The 21,907-nt window shown below is 42.7% G+C and overlaps 1 protein-coding gene across 4 annotated transcripts in view; it reads right to left on the bottom strand.

Moving 5' to 3' along the window:
- FBH1 (F-box DNA helicase 1) overlaps nt 1-21,680 on the bottom strand; it is a 26,625-nt gene extending 4,945 nt beyond the window's left edge. The window contains exons 1-16 of one of the 4 annotated variants that reach the window (XM_085081609.1): nt 21,129-21,680; nt 19,368-19,551; nt 16,874-17,820; nt 15,528-15,658; nt 14,120-14,255; nt 13,533-13,723; nt 11,956-12,051; nt 11,616-11,710; nt 10,543-10,711; nt 9,865-10,093; nt 9,006-9,093; nt 8,343-8,429; nt 6,327-6,463; nt 5,165-5,264; nt 2,920-3,041; nt 389-464 (exon numbers count right to left, since the gene is read on the bottom strand). In XM_085081609.1, coding sequence (XP_084937735.1) covers nt 389-464; nt 2,920-3,041; nt 5,165-5,264; nt 6,327-6,463; nt 8,343-8,429; nt 9,006-9,093; nt 9,865-10,093; nt 10,543-10,711; nt 11,616-11,710; nt 11,956-12,051; nt 13,533-13,723; nt 14,120-14,255; nt 15,528-15,658; nt 16,874-17,820; nt 19,368-19,551; nt 21,129-21,167 — 2,827 coding nt within the window. In that variant the 5' untranslated portion in view covers nt 21,168-21,680. Of the gene's footprint in view, nt 1-388; nt 465-2,919; nt 3,042-5,164; nt 5,265-6,326; nt 6,464-8,342; nt 8,430-9,005; nt 9,094-9,864; nt 10,094-10,542; nt 10,712-11,615; nt 11,711-11,955; nt 12,052-13,532; nt 13,724-14,119; nt 14,256-15,527; nt 15,659-16,873; nt 17,821-19,367; nt 19,552-20,298 lie in introns of all 4 variants that reach the window. The other 3 variants (XM_085081618.1, XM_085081626.1, XM_085081635.1) reach the window with 3 other exon arrangements.
- Nucleotides 21,681-21,907: the final 227 nt, after the last annotated feature.

Genomic DNA, 21,907 nt, shown 5'->3' on the forward strand with positions numbered 1-21,907 from the left:
TAAAGGAGGGATTTTTATACTGAATTTTATCCACCAGGAAATTTTAAAAAAAAGGAGCTTTAAATCAAAATAAACCGGGGAAAGCTGAAGAGAGATTAAAAATTATCTAAAATTAGAAAACAACAGGAAAAATATCCCACATTGTGGGTTAAAATCAAGACAAGGGATCACAGTGGAAAGCTGGGGAAAGGTGCTTGACAATTCCAACATTTTGGGATTTCTGGAATTAAGCAGCCAAAACAGCCCAACCCATGATAAAACCATTAAAAAATCAGGTTTCAACCAAAAAAATTAATGAGGAAATAGAAAATTAGCCACCAAAAAGTGTCTTCATTTCCAGAAAAACCTAAAGAATTCTGGAAAAAAAGAAAGATTAGGAAATACTTACAGTTTTGCCTGACATCTGCAGGTTGGCTGAGCTTCCAAATGTCATGGATTTTGCTCAGGCCAAACCTCCCCAGTCCCTAAAACAAAGAATAATTTATCTTAATATAAAAGATAAAAGATAAAATAAGAGAAAATATAAAATATAAAATATAAATATAGAAAATAATAATAATAATAATAATAATAATAATAATAACCATCAATATATTGTATTTGTAAATCAAATTTATTCCAAACCACAAGAGATTTTCAGTCCTGAGCAGTTCAAACCCTCCTTGAATTGGAATTTTGGTGGGAAAAGGATGGAGAATTTCAAATATCAGCCTAGAATTCCCAAGGGTCAGGCTCCAACCTGCTAAAATTCCAAAGATCAGACTCCAACCTCTTCAAGAGAACATGGAAAATGTTTGTTCTTTCCCTGCTTTTACACTCAGCCTGTAATTCCAGCTGATTTTTATTCCCATTAGGCAGGGAAATTGTGCCAGAGCTGCTCAAAATCCTGGGAATTACTTGTTCCAGCTGCCCATCCCTCTTTCCCTGCCCCATTCTGGATAAAAAATGGATAAATGAGCCTAAAAATGGGATGAGGCCGGGTCAGGTTGGAGAATAACAGCATCCCTGGCCACAGAAAATTCCTGTTTTTTCCTGGAATATTGATTGAAATCCTTGTCCTAGCTGTCCATCCCTCATTCCCTGCCTCATCCCTGATAAAAACAGGACAAATGAGCCTAAAAATGGGACAAATGAGCCTAAAAAACGGGATGAGGCCTGCACAGGTTGGAGAATAGCAGCATCTCTGGCCACAGAAAATTCCTGTTTTTTGCTGGAATATTCACTGAAATCCTTGTAGTTTGACTTGTCCCAGACATCCATCCCTCATTCCCTGATAAAAACAGGACAAATGAGCCTAAAAATGGGACAAATAAGCCTTAAAAATGGGATGCGGCCCACAGAGGTTGGAGAATAACAGCATCCCTGGCCACAGAAAATTCCATTTTTTTCCTGGAATATTGATTGAAATCCTTGTCCCAGACATTTATCCCTCTTTCCCTACCTCATCCATGATAAAAACAGGACAAATGAGCCTAAAAATGGGACAAATGAGCCTAAAAATGGGATGAGGCCGGGTCAGGTTGGAGAATAGCAGCATCTCTGGCCACAGAAAATTCCTGTTTTTTGCTGGAATATTCACTGAAATCCTTGTCGTTTGACTTGTCCCAGACATCCATCCCTCTTTCCCTGATAAAAACAGGACAAATGAGCCTAAAAATGGGACAAATGAGCCTTAAAACAGAATGAGGCCTGCAGAGGTTGGAGGATAACAGCATCCCTGGCCACAGAAAATTCCTATTTTTTCTGGAATATTGACTGAAATCCTTGTCCCAGCTGTCCATCCCTCATTCCCTGCCTCATCCCTGATAAAAACAGGACAAATGAGCCTTAAAAATGGGCCAAATGAGCCTAAAAATGGGACAAATGAGCCTAAAAAACGGGATGAGGCCTGCACAGCTTGGAGAATAATGGCATCCCTGGCCACAGAAAATTCCTGTTTTTTCCTGGAATATTCACTCAAATCCTTGGAGTTTGACTTGTCCCAGCCATTTATCCCTCTTTCCCTGCCCCATCCCTGATAAAAATGGGACAAATTAGGCTAAAAACAGGGACAAATAAGCCTAAAAACGGGACAAATGAGCCTTAAAAACAGAATTAGGGCTGGTCAGGTTGGAGGATAACAGCATCCCTGGCCACAGAAAATTCCTGGTTTTTCCTGGAATATTTATTGAAATCCTTGGAAAGACTTGTTCCAGATGTCCATCCCTCCTTCCCTGCTCCATCTTTGATAGAAACAGGACAAATGAACCTAAAAAATGGGACAAATAAGCCTTAAAAACGGAATGAGGCCCGCAGAGGTTGGAAAAGAACAGCATCCCTGGCCACAGAAAATTCCTGTTTTTTCCTGGAATATTCATTGAAATCCTTGGAGAGACTTGTCCCAGCCTCCCATCCCTCTTTCCCTGCCCCATCTTTGATCAAAAAAGAACAAATGAGCCTAAAAAATGGGACAAATGAGCCTAAAAAAGGGATGAGGCCTGCACAGGTTGGAGAATAACAGCAAAAATTCCTGGTTTTTTCTGGAATATTCACTGAAATTTTTGGAGAGACTAATTCCAGTCGCCCATCCCTCCTTCCCTGCTCCATCTTTGATAAAAATGGGCCAAATGAGCCTAAAAATGGGCCAAATGAGCCTTAAGAACAGAATTAGGGCTGGTCAGGCTGGAGAATCACAGCATCCCTGGCCACAGAAAATTCCTGTAATTTATTGAAATCCTTGGAGAGACTTGTCCCAGATGTCTTTCCCTGTCCCATTCCTGTCCCTCTTTCCCTGTCCCATTCCTGATAAAAATGGGCCAAATGAGCCTTAAAACCAGAATTAGGGCTGGTCGGGCTGGAGAATCACAGCATCCCAGAAAATTCCCGTTTTTCCCAGAACACTCCCCGCAGTCCCCGCAGTCCCTGGCAGCTGTCCCTCACCCCGATGACGTGGATCCTGGCCGGAGGAACTCTCCCAGTGAACTCCACAGCGTCCTCAAAGACGTTCCAGTTGCTCCTGGAGAGCACGGCCATCCTGCTGCCCGCAGCTCCCAGCACACATCCTGAGAGAAATTCCAATCATTCATGGATATTCCCAGCAGGAATTCAACCCAAACAGCTCCAGAAATCAGGGAGCATTGTCTGGGTATTTATCTGTTGTTTGTTATTATTATTGGAAATAGTTAATTTAATTTTTGACAATTGATTAATTAAGTTTTCTGTCAATACTTACCAATTTTCAATACTAATTTAATTCTAATTATTGACTTAATATGAATAATAGTATAAGGATAATTATATTTTCTATTATACAGTATAAAGTTATAATAATTAATTAACAATTATTAATAATAATATAATATAATAAATAATAAATCATTAATTATACCGTAATTAATAATTCATATAATAATACTTAATATTATAATGATCAATAATTATTAATTCATAAATAATTAAGAAGTACTACAATACAACAAATAATTAATTATCAAGTAATTATACCAGTAATTAATAATTAATATAATAGTTCACATTATAACAATTATTGATAATTATAATTAATAATTAGTATTAGGTTATATAAATAATTAACAATTAATTAATAATTTATATAATTGTTAATACCAATAATTAATTAGTAAATATCACTATTGCTGTATTTATAGTTAAATCATATGTAAAATAGATTTTAAATATATATAATATATATTTAATACTGAAACATATAATAGATATTTATTAGATATTATTTATGTATATATCTATATTTAATATTAGCAGACAAAATATTATTTACTGATGCTACTTATTAATTTAGTTTTATACATTTAAAGTTTCTACATTTTAAACTTAAATTTCATTCTGAATTGAATTTTTTAACCTAAAGCCTCTTAATTTCATTAATTCCTGACCACCATTCATCAGTATTTGTTCTTAAAATTTATTATCAATATTTTTATTTAGTTTTATAAATTTTAAACTTTAATTTTCATTCTTAAACTAATTTTCTTAATTTGTTAATATTTATTACTAATAGTCCTTATTAATTCCGTTTTATACATTTGAAGTTTTTACATTTGAAACTTATATTTCATTCTAAATTCAGTTTTTTTCACATAAAGCTTAATTTAATTAATTCCTCACTAGCATTTATCAGTAGCATTTATTCTTAGAATTTATTATCAATATTTATTATTGCTTTGGTTTTGTAAATTTAATTATTTACTTTTAAACTTTAATTTTAATGTTAACATGTACTATTAATATTTAAGATAAATATTATTATTACTTCCATTTTTAAAAATATTTTTTTTATTTTTAAGCTTAAATTTAAATGTACATTTAAAAACTCACTTTTTTAATTTAAATAATTGCTAATATGTATTAAATTTTATCATTAAAATTATTAACTACTGTTATAAATGGAATGGCTTTTTACATTTTTAGACTTTATTTTTAATGTTAAATTTAATGTTAAATTAAAATTTTTAACTTATCTTAATTTATTTATTGTTTATACTTATTATTTATTACAAATAAATTTTGTAAATAAAATTTTTATAAATTTATACTTAAATTTAAATTTTTACACTTTGTTAATGTATTATTTTCATTAATAACATTTTATTTTTTTGTTTTAGAAATTTAACTCATTGTTTCCAACCTTAAAGTAAATTAAATCATAAATTTAAAATTCTCAATTGAACTCTCAATTCAATTATGAATATTTATTATTAATTATTGATATGATTGATTTAATTTTAGAAATGTAATTAAACATTTTAGAAATTAAACATTTAGAAATTAAACATTTTAGAAATGCAAAGTAAACACAGATTTACTCATGAAGTGGAACTTTATCAACTTAACTATTGGTATTTATTATTTTTATTAACATGTTATTATTAATATTTATTAATTATTTTAAACATTTATTATTAACATTATATTAACGATAATTTAATTTTAGGAAACTAATGAAATATTATTTTTAACCACATATTTAATTTTAAACTTAATTTTTAAAATCTGTATAAATGTCATTAATATTTATCATTAATATTATTATTTAATATAATTAATTAATTAATTACAATTTATATCCCCAGACACTCAAATTTTTAGGGAATCTCTTTGTAATTCCCAACGATGAGGGAATTGCTCTGGTCCAACCTTTCCTCACCCTTTTGGTTTCCTCCCACCAAGGTTTTATTCCTGATCCCTTTGCACACATCCAGGATTGTGGCTCCAATATAGGCAATTTCAGCACCAAACCGGAAACTCTGCAGGGAAAAATTAGGAATCAGCAGGAAAAGCAGAGGGAATTGTTGGAATCCATGAAAGTATTGCTCTGTGTGGGATTATGTGATTCCCACCAAACTTCTGGACAATTTTTCTTGAGGAAAAAGCATCAAAATTTCCCAAAATATTCCTAGAAATATTAGTAATTCTTAAAATATTCCAGAAAACTTTTCTCTTGGAAAAAGCATCAAAATCCCTCAAAATATTCCCAGAAATCCTGGTCATTCTTAAAATCTTCCAGACAACTTTTCTTGAGGGAAAAGCATCAAAATTTCCCAAAACATTCCTAGAAATCCTGGTCATCCTCGAAGTACACAATTCCCACCAACCCTCTGGACATCCTTTCTCTTGGAAAAAGCACCCAAATCCCCCCCACAATTCCTAGAAATCCTGGTCATCCTTAACCCCAAATTAACTCAATTCCCAGCAACCTTCTGGACAATTTTTCTCTTGGAAAGAGCAACAAATCCTAGAAATCCTGGCTGTGAGATGGGATACTTTTCAGCATCCCAGTTTGCTCCAAGCTCTGTCCAGCCTGGCCTTGGACACTGCCAGGGATCCAGGGGCAGCCACAGTTTCTCTGGGAATTCCATCCCAGCCAGGAATTCCTAATTCCCAAGATCCCATCCATCCCTGCCCTCTGGCACTGGGAAGCCATTCCCTGTGTCCTGTCCCTCCATGCCTTGTCCCCAGTCCCTCTGCAGCTCTCCTGGAGCTCCTTTAGGCCCTGGCAGGAGCTCTGAGCTCTCCCTGCATCCTTCCCTTCTCCAGGGGAACATTCCCAGCTCTCCCAGCCTGGCTCCAAGGGGCTCCATGGATTCCTCTGGATTTACTCCAGCAGCTCCTGGTGCTGCTGTTGGACACCACAGCTAGATCCAGTATTCCAGATGTGGTCCCAGCTCCTGCTTTTCCAGCCATGGGATGGGATCCCTCCACTGAAGGTGAATTCCCCAGCAATCCTGGGAAAAACCAACCCTCCACAGTGCCAAACTGTGGCTGTTAAACTCTCCCACTGGATTTGGAGTGGAAAAGGATGCCCTTACCTGGGTCAGGAAGAACACATGGCTGTGAGGCACTGAGTAGAGGGTGTTGACAGCTCCTCGGAAGGTGTAAATCTGCTGGTGAGGATCTCCCACCAGGATCTTCCCACATTTCTGGGACTGCACAATGTCCACGATGGCTGTGGGAAAACATTGGATCAGGAGGGAGGAATCTGCTTGAAAACCAAGGCTGAGGAAGGAAAAACTTATTTGGATCATGAGGGAGAAATCTGCTCCAAACTTATGGCTAATCAAGGAAAAACTCAGTTTGGATCAGGAGGGAGGAATCTGCTCCAAACCCAAAGCCAATTAAGGAAAATATCAGTTTGGATCATGAGGGAGGAAACTGCTCCAAATCCAAGGCTGCGCAAGGAAAAGTTCAGTTTGGATCATGAGGAGCTTGGAGCAGATTCTTTCCTCATGATCCAAACTGAGATTTTCCTTTCTCAGCCTTGGAGGAATCTGCTTGAAACCCAAGGCTGACTAAGGAAAATCCGTTTGTATCATGAGGGAAGAATCTGTTCCAAACCTGAGGCTGACTAAGGAAAATCTGTTTGGATCATGAGGGAGGAATCTTCTCCAAACTTAAGGCTGAGCAAGGTAAAACTGAGTTTGGATCATGAGGAGGAATCTGCTCCAAACTTAAGGCTAATTAAGGAAAATCTCAGTTGGGATCTTGAGGGAGAAATCTGTTCCAAACCTGAGGCTAATTAAGGAAAATCTCAGTTGGGATCACAAGGGAGGAATCTGCTTCAAATTTAAGGCTGACTAAGGAAAAATTCACTTTGGATCATGAGGGGTTTGGAGCAGATTCCTCCCTCATGATTCAAACTGAGATTTTCCTTGCTGGGCCTTGGGTTTCAAGCAGATTCCTCCAAGGCTGAGCAAGGAAAATCTGTTTGTATCATGAGGGAGGAATCTGTTCCAAACCCAAGGCTGACTAAGGAAAATCTCAGTTTGGATCATGAGGGAGGAATCTGCTCTAAATCCAAGGCTAATTAAGGAAAATCTGTTTGGATCGTGAGGGAAGAATCTTCTCCAAACTTAAGGCTGACTAAGGAAAATCTCAGTTTGGATCATGAGGGAAAAATCTGTTCAAAACCCAAAGCTGAGTAAGGAAAATGTCAGTTTGGATCATGGGGGTGGAATCTGCTCCAAACTTAAGGCTGAGCAAGGAAAATCTCAGCTGGGATCATGAGGGAGAAATCTGTTTGAAACCCAAAGCTGACTAAGGAAAAATTCAGTTTGGATCATGAGGGAGGAATCTGCTTAAAACCCAAGGCTGACTAAGGAAAATCTCAGTTTGGATCATGAGGGAGGAAACTGCTCCAAATCCAAGGCTGACTAAGGAAAATCTGTTATTGATCATGAGGGAAGAAACTGCTTGAAACCCAAAGCTGAACAAGGAAAATCTCAGTTTGGACCATGAGGGAGGAATCTGCTCCAAACTTAAGGCTAAGGAAAAGCTCAGTTTGCATCATGAGGAGTTTAGAGCAGATTCCTCCCTCATGATCCAAACTGAGATTTTCCTTGCTCAGCCTTGGGTTTCAAGCAGATTCCTCCAAGGCTGAGCAAGGAAAAGCTCAGTTTGGATCATGAGGGAGAAATCTGCTCCAAACTTAAGGCTAATTAAGGAAAAACTCAGTTTGGATCATGAGGGAGGAATCTGCTCCAAACCCAAGGCTGAGCAAGGAAAATATGAGTTTGGATCATGAGGGAGAAATCTGCTTAAAACCCAAGGCTGACTAAGGAAAAGCTCAGCTTGGATCATGAGGGAGGAATCTGCTCCAAACTTAAGGCTAATTAAGGAAAAACTCAGTTTAGATAATGAGGTAGGAACCTCCTCAAAACCTGAGGCTGAGCGAGGAAAAGCTCAGGTAAAAATGTTCCACCCAAGGGGGAAATTTATTTAAATCCCAAGTATTTTAGTTAAGCTGCTTCTCCCACATCCCTGAGCACATGGATATCTCCTCTGGAATGTGTGGGAATGCTGGAGCTCCAGTTCCTGGAATAACTCACCTGGAGTGCAATCCTGGGCTTCATCCACAAAAATGGCATCATATCCTGAGAGCTCAGGCTTGCTGAGCTGCCAAAGTTTCAAATATCCTGAGGGGAAAAAATCAGGGATTTCAGGGAGAGGGGGATTCCCTCAACATAAACCACCAGGATCTTTAAAACAAATCCTTTTTTGCCATTTTTTTTTGGTTGTTTTGCAACATTTCTGGCCCTCCTTCCTGCTTGGAATTTCCAGGATATTTGGAAGGGTTGCAAAAATCTTTTATTGCTCCCAGATGTGCCTCTGTCTCCCTTGGAAATCCCAAACCTGATGACTCCAAACTTCTTAATGCCTCCAAAATTTCTAAGAAGAAGGTTTTTCCCAGTTATCTCTGGCACTATCCAGAGGAAAGGATGTGCTGGAAGAAACTTCCAAATTTTGGGCCTGATTTTTAGCCACTAAAATAATGGAGTATCTTTAAAACTTTTGTCCTGGTGGGAGCCAAACTTGTTAATTTTATCAATTTTTATAGATAAACACTGAGCCAGAGGGATATTCCCTGCTGAGCCAGCAGGAGGAAAAGAGGGATTTCATCCTTCTGGATGCTCAGCCAGAAGCAGGAAGCACAAATCCATTTATTTTTCCACCCCAGCCCCACATCCCAAGGGATTTTTCATCTCTTTTACCATCACAAGTCATCTTGTATCTCTTGTCTGCATCTCCATCCAGCTTCTTCATGTTGCGCCAAATCTCTCTGGCCTCTTCCACATTGATCTGAAATGGGAAAAGACAAGGATTGGGATAAATCAGGGATCAATCAATAAAATGGAACGTTTTGGGTGGGAAGGACCTTAAAATCATCTTTTTCCATCTCCCTGCCATGGGCAGGGACACTTTCCACTATCCCAGTTTGCTCCAAGCCCTGTCCAGCCTGGCCTTGGCCATCCCAGGGATCCAGGGGCAGCCACAGCTTCTCTGGGAATTCCATCCCAGCCAGGAATTCCTTCCCAAGATCCCATCCATCCCTGCCCTCTGGCAGTGGGAAGCCATTCCTCAAAAAGCCCCAGACAGTTTTTTCCCATCCCAACCATCTCCTCTGATCCACAAGGATTTGGTGAGGAAGTTGGCTGGAAGCATCTCTTAGGGAAGAGAGGGATTATCCCTTTTTTCCCCAACAGCATCATATTCCTCCCAATCTTTGATTCTTCCTCCCAGTTTATCTGGAATGTCATTTCCACCTTCTGCTTTCTTCCAGAGCTCAGCATTTCCCACAAACCCTTCTCTGGCTGCAGGTTTTCCCAATCCCAGCCCTTCTTCCCAAATTTCAGCGAAACATGGGAAGCATCCCTGGGAAACAACATTTTGGGAAGCTACACTGGATTGTTTTATAAAATCCTGGAATGGTTTGGGTGGGAAGGGACCATAAACCCCATCCAGTCCCACTCCCTGCCACAAGCAGGGACATTTCCCACTATCCCAGGCTGCTCCAAGCCCCATCCAGGAATTCCTCTGGATAATTCCAGAGGCTCCATCCCACAAACTCACTTGTTTTTCTTTTTGGCTCATAAGCTCCATCTGGCCCTGAGTGTTTTTGAACCACACGGGTGTGTGCTCCGCACAGATCTCCTCATCCGAGGAGGCAAAGAAGTTTTCCAGGGTTTTGGACACAGTTTTGCCTCTTATAAACAGGGGCTGGCCCTCACGGTGCTGGAGGAGGAAGCTGATGGAGAACACAGACATCTTGGAGAAGTTCAGCTTGCCTTTGTCTTTGTAGCTGTGCCAGGGGTGAGAAGAGAAAAAAAGATGTTAAAACACACAGAAATCCCTTTTTTTTTGGTGTGCTACCCCTGGAAAAACTCTGATTTATATCCCAGTTTGTCCTAATGATGGAATATCTTTGAAGTCCATGTGGATTTGTCCAGGTGGAAGCATGAATTTATTGATTTTTATACCTTTTAGAGATGGAAAAATCGAGCCACAGGGATATTCCCAGTGCTCAACCCTGGAATTCCAGACTGTTTGGAGGGCAAGGAGGGATTCCCCAGGCTCCATGGATGCTAAAACCCCTGGAACATCCAACTGGATCCATTTGGAAACTCAAACTGACAGATTTCCCCCATTATTTGTGCTGCCTCAAATCCTGGAGGTTTCCCTCAAAACCACCTCCCTTTCCTGCCCTGTCCTTTCCCTGCTTCCACAAAGGAATCCAAATTCCTCACTCACTGTCTCCCAATGCTTCCATATGCCAAGGAGTGGAAAGTCTTGCAGGTGACATTCCTTGGAAAAACCTTTTTCCCCTTCTCTGTGACAGCTTTGTTAAAAGCCACATAAAGGAACTTCAGGTCCTGGAATTTCTCTGCATATTTGACCAAGGTTGAGGTTTTCCCTGTCCCTGGAGAGGAAAACAAGGAATAAAATATCCAGAGTTAGGAATGAAAAATTCCATAAACTTTTTTTTTTCCCCTTTTTTACCTCCCTCTCCTGCTGGCCAAACTCCAATATTCCACTTCACTGATTTCAGAGAGCCATGGAATTATTTAGGTTGGAAAAGTTCTTTAAGGTCAAGCCCAACCATTCCCCAGCACTTCCAAGGCCATCCATGTCCCCAAGTGCCACATCCACATGGCTTTTAAATCCCTCCAGGAATGGGGACTCCACCACTGCCTGGGCAGCTGTGCCAGGGCTGGAAAACCCTTCCCAGGAAGGAATTTTCCCAATATCCACCCTGAACCTTCCCTGGCACAACTTGTGGAATTGCCTGCTCCAGCCTGGATCCCTGGGCTCAGTCCTTCAGGAGCTCCTCCAGAGTAAATCCCATTTTCCATGGGGTCAGTCCTTCAGGAGCTCCTCCAGAGTAAATCCCATTTTCCATGGGCTCAGTCCTTCAGGAACTGTTCCATCATTTATCCCTTTTTCCATGGGGTCAGTCAGAACTGCTCCAGCATTTATCCCATTTTCCATGGGCTCAGGGGCTTTCCATGGGATCACAGATCCCCTCAGGCATTCCCTGCTCTTCCAAGGGTTCCAGGAAAATCCCTATTCCTGCCTGGATCATCTCCTTTTCCTCCTTCCCCAACCCCATGATCTGCAGGGCTGCTCCTCACACATTTTCCCACTCCTCTCTCCACTGTTTTTATTCTGCCTTTTTTTGGGGGGTTTTCACTTAAATCTGTTATTCCAGAGGCACAAGTTGATCCCCCTGGGATCTCCCAATCCCTCAGACAGAGGGATCAGGGAGGGAAGGAGCAGAGTGGGAATTATCCATTCATTTTTCCAACATCATTTTGGGCTCTTACCTGCAAATGCCATAATTTTCACTGTTTGGCCAGGCTCAATTCTGTGATTCAAAATCCTTTGCTGCTCGTGGGTAAGTCTGACATCAGGACATCCACTAAAATCACGGGGGGAAAAAAAATTCCAATCAACAAGTGGGAAGAGAATGAATCCTTTCAAAATCCTTCAAATAAATCCACATAAAACAATTAACAACAAATTGATTAATAGGGAAACGAGGGACTGATTGATTCCATCCCATCTTGGCAGCAACGTGGTTATTGGGAAAAGGAGAAAAGCATGGAAAAAGAAAATATTGGAAAGATTTTTTTAGGAAATGTAAGAAAATCTAGGAAATCCTGCCTGCAGGGTGAAGCCACTTTTCCCTCTTCCCAAGGCTGCAAAGTTCCAGAGGCATTTTCCATCAGATTCAAACAGTAGAAAATATTGTAGTGGATCCTGGAAGAAAGGATAAATCAGGAATTATCACTGAGGAATCATTAATAAATTAATAGTTTAATTAATAATTTATTAAATTAATAATTTATTAAGTTAAACCTCTGCAGCCACTTAAACACCACCAATATCTTGGATATTATAAAAAAAAAACAACCTCAAGTTCTGCAGAAAATGAGGAATATTTTAAAGTGCTTTTCAAGTCAATTCTGCCTCGAAAAGTGACAGCAAAGGCACCATGGGGACAACTCTGAGTGTGGCTTCTCCCTCATCCCTGCCAGCTCTGTATTCCAGGGTTTTCCATGCAAACATGACCTGGGATCAGAGTCCACAGGATAACTCTGCTCTCCTGAACCACAATTAATAAGAGAGTGGGGGAGCTGAGAGGGAATTTGGGGCTGGTTTGGGCTTTTGGAGTGATGCAGTTTTTGTCTCAGAATGGTTTTAGGGGAGATGTTTAGCTCTGGAAAAAAAACTTGGTGCTTTTTTACTGCAGAGAGAGGAGCAAAGAACTCCTTGGCTTTGAGGAATCAACAGCAATTGGTTTAAAATTAACCTGCATTGTCCATCAGGGTTTTCCCACTGTGATTTTCCCTCTTTTAGGGCAGTTTTGTTCTTTTCTTCCACCCTCCAGGACAGATCTTGTCCCTCATCAGATAATTAGGACACTCAGACTCATTAATTACCACAGGAGCTGCAAATAGGAATTAAGCAATTCCTCCAGGACACATTTCCTCCTCATTCCCTAAATTCCAGTGTGGTCATTCCCAAATTTTCTGGCCTGGGTTGTCCAAGGAGATGGAAAAGGGACAATGGTGACTTTGCCCACAGCTCCCATCGCTGGCCAAGGCCATCCTGCCCCATTTTCTGCAGGTGTTTACTCAATTAATGACTTCATCCAGCAATTATCAATCATTAACAGGCCAAACAAACATCCCAATTTCCCTGGGGAAGCAGAGGATGAACCTTTCCACGTCCCACAGGCTGGGTTATAACTCAGAGATTTCAGAACCATTTAATTCCTGGCTATTTTCATTTTCCAATCTAGTTCTTCCCAATTTTCTCCTAAGAAGGATTTACCTTCATCCTTATCCTCACTGCAATCCCAAAAGAATTTGTGGGATCTTACCTGAACTACCTTTGGGAACAAAAGGATCATGAAGGAAGGAGCTGCCAGGACTTGGAATGAAGTAAAATAATCAGTTTTGGGGAGGCAATAAAAAGCCACTTAGACAAGTAATTCCCAGTTTTCTGTGACACACAGGGGCTGGAATAACTTCCTGCATCCAGCTCTCAGCCTGGAAAGTTCCTTCTGGCTGTCTCCAACTAAATTGTTGGAGCTGTGCAGGAAGTTCTGCTGCTTTTATTTTGGAAAAAATAGGATTTTTTTGGAATATTGTATCCAGAAAGGATCCCTGGAAGTGTCCAAGGGCAGGCTGGAGCACCCTGGGATGGAGGGAGGGATGGAATGGGAAGCTCCTGACCTGTTGGTGATGGGAATGCTCCTGTCCCTCATGGCAAACAGGAATGTTGCCACGCAGTAAAGCACCTCAGTCACTTCCACCATGGCCAGGTCTGATCTGGGGCTCCACAGGCATTCCAGGAGCCTCTGGATGTCACCAACACTGTCAGAGAAGAGCACCATGACCACGACGATGGCCCACATCTTCTCAGGCTGGGGTGGGCAAGGACAAGGAAGAGTGAGCAAAAAAAAAGCTTGGAGCATTCAGGAGCAGGGAAATCCCCCCTTGGGTGCTGAAAAATCCCACTAGGAGCTGTTCAATCCTCATCATCCATCCCAAATTGTCCCAAACAGCACCCCAGAGGGAGAAGCTCGGGACACAGGAGGGTGGATGTGACCTCCAAGCAGCAGGAAGTTGCTAAAACCCACAAAGAAGAGTAAAACTCACCCCTGCCTTGTTAAAACCCACAAAAAAGAGTGCAACTCACCCCTGCCTTGTTAAAACCCACAAAGAAAGAGTGCAACTCACCCCTGCCTTGTTAAAACCCACAAAGAAGAGTAAAACTCACCCCTGCCTTGTTAAAACCCACAAAGAAGAGTGCAACTCACCCCTGCCTTGCTCTGTAGCTCTGGGAGTTTGTGGAGGACGCAGAGCTGAGCCGTTGGGAAGAGGGGATGGTTTCCCAAACTCCGGAGAACCGCGCCAGGATCCACCTTTGGTGCTGAGGCTGTGGATGCCACCAACCTGGGCAGGAGGAATAATTCAATTAATTCATTATTAATTTATTTCCCACGGAATTTGAGCCCATGAACATGGATTTCCAGCCCATTCCAGTGCCAGGAGCCACTCAGACGGGTAATTCCCAGTTTTCTGTGACCCACAGGGGCTGGAATAACTCCCTGCATCCAGATCTCAGCCTGGAAGTTCCTCCTGGCTGTCTCCAAGTCTCCTTCTCAGCTTCTCCTTCTCTCCATGCCCATGGTAGGGGTTGGAACTGGATGGTTTTAAGGTTCCTTCCAATCCAATCCAATCCAAACCAATCCAATCCAATCCAAACCAATCCATGATTCCAGAAGACAAATCCACCTTGCTCCTAACCCAGCTTCACCCTTCCCTTTGCCACACAAAATTGCCCTCTGGATTACAGGATGTGAGCAAAAAACTCGTGGTTATCAAGGATTTGTCTTGAGATTGGGTTTGTTGGGAGCTGTGAGGGATAAAGGAGTGCAGATCCAGGCAATCTGCTTTCCAGTAATGGGAAAAGAAGGAAATTCAGTGGAAATAGAATAATGGAATCATGGTTTCTACAAACCCTCATCAGGCAGGGCAAGCCAGCAATTACAGCTTCTTTCCACCTTGCCAGATTGCATCCCCTGGAATCCTGGGATGAGTTTTGGGCTCGGGAATGGAGCTGGGAAGGGTCTGGAGAGGCTGAGGGAGCTGGGAAAGGAGCTCAGCCTGGAGCAAAGGGGATCAGGGGGACCTTGTGGCTCTGCAGAGCTGTGACAGGAGGGGACAGCTGGGGGGTCAGGCTGTGCTCCAGGGAACAGGGACAGCAGGAGAGGGAACAGCCTCAGGCTGGGCAGGGGAGGTTGAGATTGGATTTTAGGGAATATTTCTCCATGGAAAGGGCTGTAAAGCATTGGAAGGAGCTGCCCAGGGCAGGAGTGGAGTCGTCATCCCTGCTGGGATTTAAAATCCATGTGGATGTGGCATTTGGGGACATGGGTGGCCTTGGCAGTACTGAGAATGGTTGGACTCAATGTCTCAGAGACCTTTTCCAACCAAAATAATTCCCTGATTCCATGATCATCCATCCAAACAAGATAAGAAAAAGAAAGGGAAAGATTTGCACCTATTTTTAGAGTCCTCCCAGTGATTTTTCCTATTAAAATCACTTCTCCTTCCCAATTTCCCTGCACATCTCCCACCTATTCAGCAGAATTCCCAGGATATCATGGAAGAAATCCCGAAGCAAGGGAAGTCTGAGGATCTCCAGGTACCAAACTGACTCACCTGATCAGCCCCAGAACACATCCCTCCTGCTCCTTGGTTATGGAGAACTCCTGCAGGAGCTGCTCAACTCTACGCAGGGCTGTCTCCTCCCTCAGCAGGAACTGGTGGTACAGCTTTTTCCAGGGAATAAACTGGAATGGGAAACACAAACCATCAGCTTTCACCTCACTGCATTCCTAAGCAGCATTCCAGGTGAATCCCAAAGTGCTGGAGTTGGAAAAGGAGATGGATGGGAACAGGAGATGGGGAAGGAAAGTGGGAAAAGAGGGAAAAATAGGAGGAAAAATAGGAGGAAAACTAGGAGGAAAACTAAGATAGGAGGAAAACTAAGATAGGAGGAAAACTAAGATAGGAGGAAAACTAAGATAGGAGGAAAACTAAGATAGGAGGAAAACTAAGATAGGAGGAAAACTAAGATAGGAGGAAAACTAAGATAGGAGGAAAACTAAGATAGGAGGAAAACTAGGAGGAAAAATAAGATAAGAGGAAAAAGAAGTAAGTGGAAAAATAAGATAAGAGGAAAAAGAAGTAAGTGGAAAAAGAAGTAAGTGGAAAAAGAAGTAAGTGGAAAAAGAAGTAAGTGGAAAAAGAAGTAAGTGGAAAAAGAAGTAAGTGGAAAAAGAAGTAAGTGGAAAAAGAAGTAAGTGGAAAAATAAGTAAGTGGAAAAATAATAAGAGGTAAAATAATGAGAGGAACAATAAATAAGAGGGAAAATAAATAAGAGGGAAAATAAGAGGGAAAAGACTCAGAGCCTGCAAATAGGTCTGGATTTTTGGGAATGATGGGAACATGGTGGTGCTGGTCCAGTTTTAAAACATCAGAGCTTTAAATAAATTCATAAATTGAATTAATCTTTTCAGCCCTATTGCATGGATCTGCTCTGAGGCTTCAAATCCCAGTGCTGGATTGGTGTTGGCTGTTTCCAAGCCATTTTTAGTGGGATTCAGGGATCATTCCAAACAACTTCCAGTTGTTTGCCTTGACTCCAGATGAACCAAAATCCATAAAAACAGAGCTCAGGGCTTTTCCTCTAAATCCACTTGGTGGCAAGAGACACCACAAGAGGCTTGGGGACACTGCAGGAATTCCCTGGGTGATCCCTGCCAGGATAAAAGGCTGCAGGGAAAACAGTGAAATGGGGATTTTATGGAATCTTTTTTTCCATGTATGGGAAGGAATGTTGCTCCAATATGGATTTTGGTAGCATCTTTTGGTCCTAAAGAAGACCTAAAAATGGCAGAAGACTTAAAAATCCAAGGATTGAGGGAACCATCAAGGGATTTAAAGGAACAAAGAGAGACAGAGCATGGATGATCCCTTGGGATAATCCCAGAGAATTCCTCACCAGTGGGTCCCTGATGATGTCCCTCCAGCAGTGACACACCAGGCTCAGGTTTTGGTACAGATCTGTCACTGGCAGGAAAGCAAAGATATTCCTGAGGATTTCAGTGGGAAGATCCTCCATCCTTCCCTGAGGCACTTCCCAGTTCCGAGTGCCCAGCAGCCCAAAGTGGGCATCAGGAAGTGGCTCCACTTCCAGCTCCTCACATTCCTGCTTCATCTGCCTCAGGGCTGGAATTTTCCTGTCAGGCTCCCCCCACGGATCCTGCTCTGGAGTGGGAATGCCTGAGGATGCAGTGGGAAGAGCTCTTTTCCTGGAATGTCCCCTGGGAGGTGACACGAAGTCCTGGTCATCCAGGAAAAATGAGGAATTGCTGCTGGTGGTCTTCATGCTCCTGAAGGAATCACCAGATCTACGGAAAAAGGGATCCAGTGGCTCTTCCTTGATCCTGGAATGTCCCCTGGGAGGTGGCACAGAGTCCTGGTTGTCCAGAATAACCAAGGAATTGCTGCTGGTGGCCTTCATGTTCCTGAAGGAATCACCAGATCCACGGAAAAAGAGACTCAGTGGCTCTTCCTTGATCCTGGAATGTCCCCTGGAATGTCCCCTGGGAGGTGACATGAAGTCCTGGTTGTCCAGGATAATGGAGGAATTGCTGCTGGTGGCCTTCATGTTCCTGAAGGGATCACCAGATCCAGGAAAAATGGGATCCAGTGGCTCCTCCTTGATCCTGGAATGTCCCCTGGGAGGTGACACGAAGTCCTGGTCATCCAGGAAAAATGAGGAATTGCTGCTGGTGGCTCTTGTGCTCCTGAAGGAATCACCAGATCCAGGGAAAACAGGATCCAGTGGCTCCTCCTTGATCCCACAGCTCTTCATCCCAGCAGCCTCCACTCGTTGTGTCTTTGGGATCCTAAAGAAATCCAGGATGCTCCTCTGCTGGTCCCGTCCTGGATGAGGGGAAGAGTGGGAATGAATTCCATGGAAATCTGGGAATGTTTGATCCTGCATTAAGGGGAAGAGTGGGAATGAATTCCATGGAAATCAGGGAATTCCTGGTCCTGGATGGAGGGGAAGAGTGGGAATGAATTCCACGGAAATCTGGGAATATTTGATTCTGGATGAGGGGAAGAGTGGGAATGAATTCCATGGAAATCAGGGAATTCCTGGTCCTGGATGAGGGGAAGAGTGGGAATGAATTCCATGGAAATCTGGGAATTCCTGGTCCTGGATGAGGGGAAGAGTGGGAATGAATTCCATAGAAATCAGGGAATGTCTGATTCCGCTTGAAGGGGAAGAGTGGGAATGAATTCCATGGAAATCTGGGAATGTTTGATTCTGCATTAAGGGGAAGAGTGGGAATGAATTCCATGGAAATCTGGGAATGTTTGATTCTGCATGAAAGGGAAGAGTGGGAATGAATTCCATGGAAATCAGGGAATTCCTGCTCCTCCCTGAGGTGGTGGAAGGTGGGAATTGTTCCCACAGGGCTCCTCACAGGTGCTCCAGAAGAATTTGGGAGCAGAATTTGGGATTTTGGTGCCTCAGCTCACCAGGAAATGGTCTCAGGGAAGAGAGTCAGGTACAGGAAAAATTCCAATAAAAATGGGCCTAAATCCCAACTTCCAAGTAAAATAAAAAGAAAAAGAAAAATAAAGAAAAATAACAAAAAATAAAATTAAAAAAAGAAAGAAAATAAAAAATAGTATCATATAAAAGATGTAAAATAAAAGGCTACAGTAACGAAACAAAAATAAATAAAATAACAAAATAATAACCAAATCAAATAGCATAAAATAAAAATAGTATCAAATAAATATTAAAAAATTTAATAAGGTAACTAGAGAAACAAATAAAGTAAATAAAATAAACAAATAAATCACAATAAATAGAAACTGCACCAAATAAAAATAAACAAAATTTAAAAAATAAAAGAACGTAGACATGAAAGAAAATGATAAAAATAACATGAAAATAAATAAAATCATGTTAAATAAAATAATATACAATAATAAATAAAATCATATAAAAATAAAATAACATAAAATCACAAATTCACTCCCCCCAAGAGGGAATTGATCAAGGAAACTCTTTTTCATGGAACCATGGAATGGTTTTGGTAGGAAGGGACCTCAAAGTCCATCCAGTGCCACCTCAGGGTCACCTCCCACTGTCCCAGGCTGCTCCAAGCCCTGTCCAGCCTGGCCTTGGCCATCCCAGGGATCCAGGGGCAGCCACAGCTTCTCTGGGAATTCCATCCCAGCCAGGAATTCCTAATTCCCAAGATCCCATCCATCCCTGCCCTCTGGCAGTGGGAAGCCATTCCCTGTGTCCTGTCCCTCCATGCCTTGTCCCCAGTCCCTCTGCAGCTCTCCTGGAGCTCCTTCAGGCCCTGGCAGGAGCTCTGAGCTCTCCCTGCATCCTTCCCTTCTCCAGGGCAACATTCCCAGCTCTCCCAGCCTGCCTCCAGCTCCCTCCCAGAATTCCCAAGCAGCACCTCTGGCATGTCTCCGCTGGTTGGGTTGAAGGTTTGGATTTCCACCTCCTCTGCCTCGCTCTTGGCTCAGGGGCTGTGTGAGTGGAGATGAACCTTCTGGGCTCTGGGCCAGAGCTTCGCACTGTGGGGCTGTCAGGTGCCTCTTTTTGAACCTCTTCATCCCCTTGGCCACATGGGAGAACCACTAAAGAAAGGAAAAAACCCAAATCCAAGGGTTAGGAAGCAACACCACACATTCCATGTGCACAAAATCATAGATTCTTCTCAGGAATTATTAGAGGTGCCAATGTTTGGGTGAGTTTTGCCAGAGTGATGGGATGAGATGGAATGGCTGAGAGCAGATTGAGTTTGGAGCTTGGGAATTAGGAATTGCTGGCTGGGATGGAATTCCCAGAGAAGCTGTGGCTGCCCCTGGATCCCTGGGATGGCCAAGGCCAGGCTGGACAGGGCTTGGAGCAACCTGGGATGGAGGAAATTGTCCCTGCAGGTGGCAGGGGTTGGAATTGGAAGAACCTGAAATTCCCTTCCCACCCAAACCAGTCTGGAATTCTGGGATTCTATCTGCAGTCACTCCAATGCTGATTCCACCACGAGGCTTTGGAACAAGAGGATAACAAAAAAAAAATCCCAAAATCTTGGCAGGTTTTCCAGATTTTTCTCCAACACCACGTGGAGGAAGCAGCTAGATCTGTGGAATTGCAAAGTGACTCCAGGATCTCCAAGGATCCTGATGGAGACTCAATCCCATGGGAAAAATGAAAATTATTTACACCAGGAAGGTCAATCCAACATTTAAACACCCAAACTGAACCTCACCCAAACAGATCCAAACTGAGATCTCCCATTATGGAGGAAATTTAACCCATTTGCAGTTAAGAAACAGCAAAAAAATTAACCAAAGAGTTATTTTGATAAAATAATCAAACCTTACCCGGAACAGACACAAACTCCTCTCTGCTGTCCAGCAAAAAAATTACACAGAATGCAACTTTTTCCCCCAAAAAAATGCTCAGGAAGAACCCAAAACCAGCAGGAAGTGCTGTCACAAGATGAACTCCCTTCCTCCTGCCAGGATCAGCACTTTCACTTTTGCTTCCTTTGATTTATTTATTTATATTTCACACCTCTGCAGCAGCCACAACCAATGATCCCTGCAGAGCAGGATCCAAGGATCAGCCTGGTGATTCCTTGGGATAATGGTTGGATTGGATGATTTTAAGGCTCTTTTCCAACCTCAGTGATCCCATGGCTGGGCTGCTTCCTCCTTTTCAGCTCAGCAGGGCAGAGTTAAAACCACTGAGCTCCCTGGGGATTTTTGAGGAAATCCCAATTTCCTCAAAACACAGAAAACGAGGCAAATGGAAGGAAAAAAAAATCCAGGCAGGACAGTCCTGGGCTTTTAGGGACACGGTGGCTTTGGCAGTGCTGAGGGAATATTGGATTTGATGATCTTAAGGATCTTTTCCAACCTAAATCATTCTGTGACTCTACTTAAAAAATGGAATTTCTCCCTCAGGCTTCACCCACATTCCTATTTTTCCCCCGTTTTCCCAAAATTTCCTGCTGCTGACAGCAAGGCAGGTCATTGTCACAGCCTGTGGCTTCCATCCCATGAGGAATGCCAGCCAGGAGAAGGATCAGCCACCAGAGGATGGGGGAAGCTCCAGAGGGACAAGAAATATTTGGGAAAAAGTCGGAGCTGCTCCCCATTTCTCCCCAGAACGTTGTTCCCAAAACTCTCTCCCACATGGATGCACTGACCTCATCCAGAGGGTTTCCTCCTTTCCAAGTTCTCCCCATTCCCAAGGTCCCCTCATTGTCAGTCTCACAATTCCAGGAATTCCCCCATTCCAAGGTTTCCCCCAATGCCAAGGGAACCCCTTTTTAACCATTTCTCAGCCAAGGATCCTCCTGCCCTGTGCCCCCCACATTGCCAAGGTTCTCTCATTCCCAATCCTTCAATTCCAAGGAGTCCCCCATTGCCAAAGGAGTCCCTTTTTAACCCCTTCTCAGCCAAAGCCCCCTGCTCTGTGCCCTCCCCATTGCCAAACCCCACAATTCCAAGGATTCCCCATTTCCAAGGGATCCCTCATGCCAGAGGAGCCCCCAATCCCAAGGCGCCCTCAGTGCCAAATTACTCCCTTTTTAACCCCTTCTCAGCCAAGGCTCCCCTTGCTCTGTGCCCTCCCCATTGCCAAACCCCACAATCCCAAGGATTCCCCCATATGCCAAATTCCCCAATGCCAAGGGAAACCCCTCTTTAACCCCTTCTCAGCCAAAGCCCCCCTGCCCTGTGCTCCCCTCATCGCCAAACCCCACAGTTCCAATGATTCCCCATTTCCAAGCGTTACCCCAATGCCAGAGGAGCCCCCATTCCCAAGTCCCCCCCAATGCCACAAGCCCCTGGAATACCAATCCCCAGCCATTGCCCAAGGTCCCCCCAGTGCCGAGCCCCTCAATCCCAATAACCCCTCATTCCCCAAGGCCTCCACACCCCCCAGGCTCCCCCAACCCCAGGGGAACCCCTTCTCTCCCCCCCC

Source organism: Lichenostomus cassidix, chromosome 1Aa (assembly GCF_008360975.1).
Source record: "Lichenostomus cassidix isolate B80296 chromosome 1Aa, HeHo_3.0, whole genome shotgun sequence".
NCBI lineage: Eukaryota > Metazoa > Chordata > Aves > Passeriformes > Meliphagidae > Lichenostomus > Lichenostomus cassidix.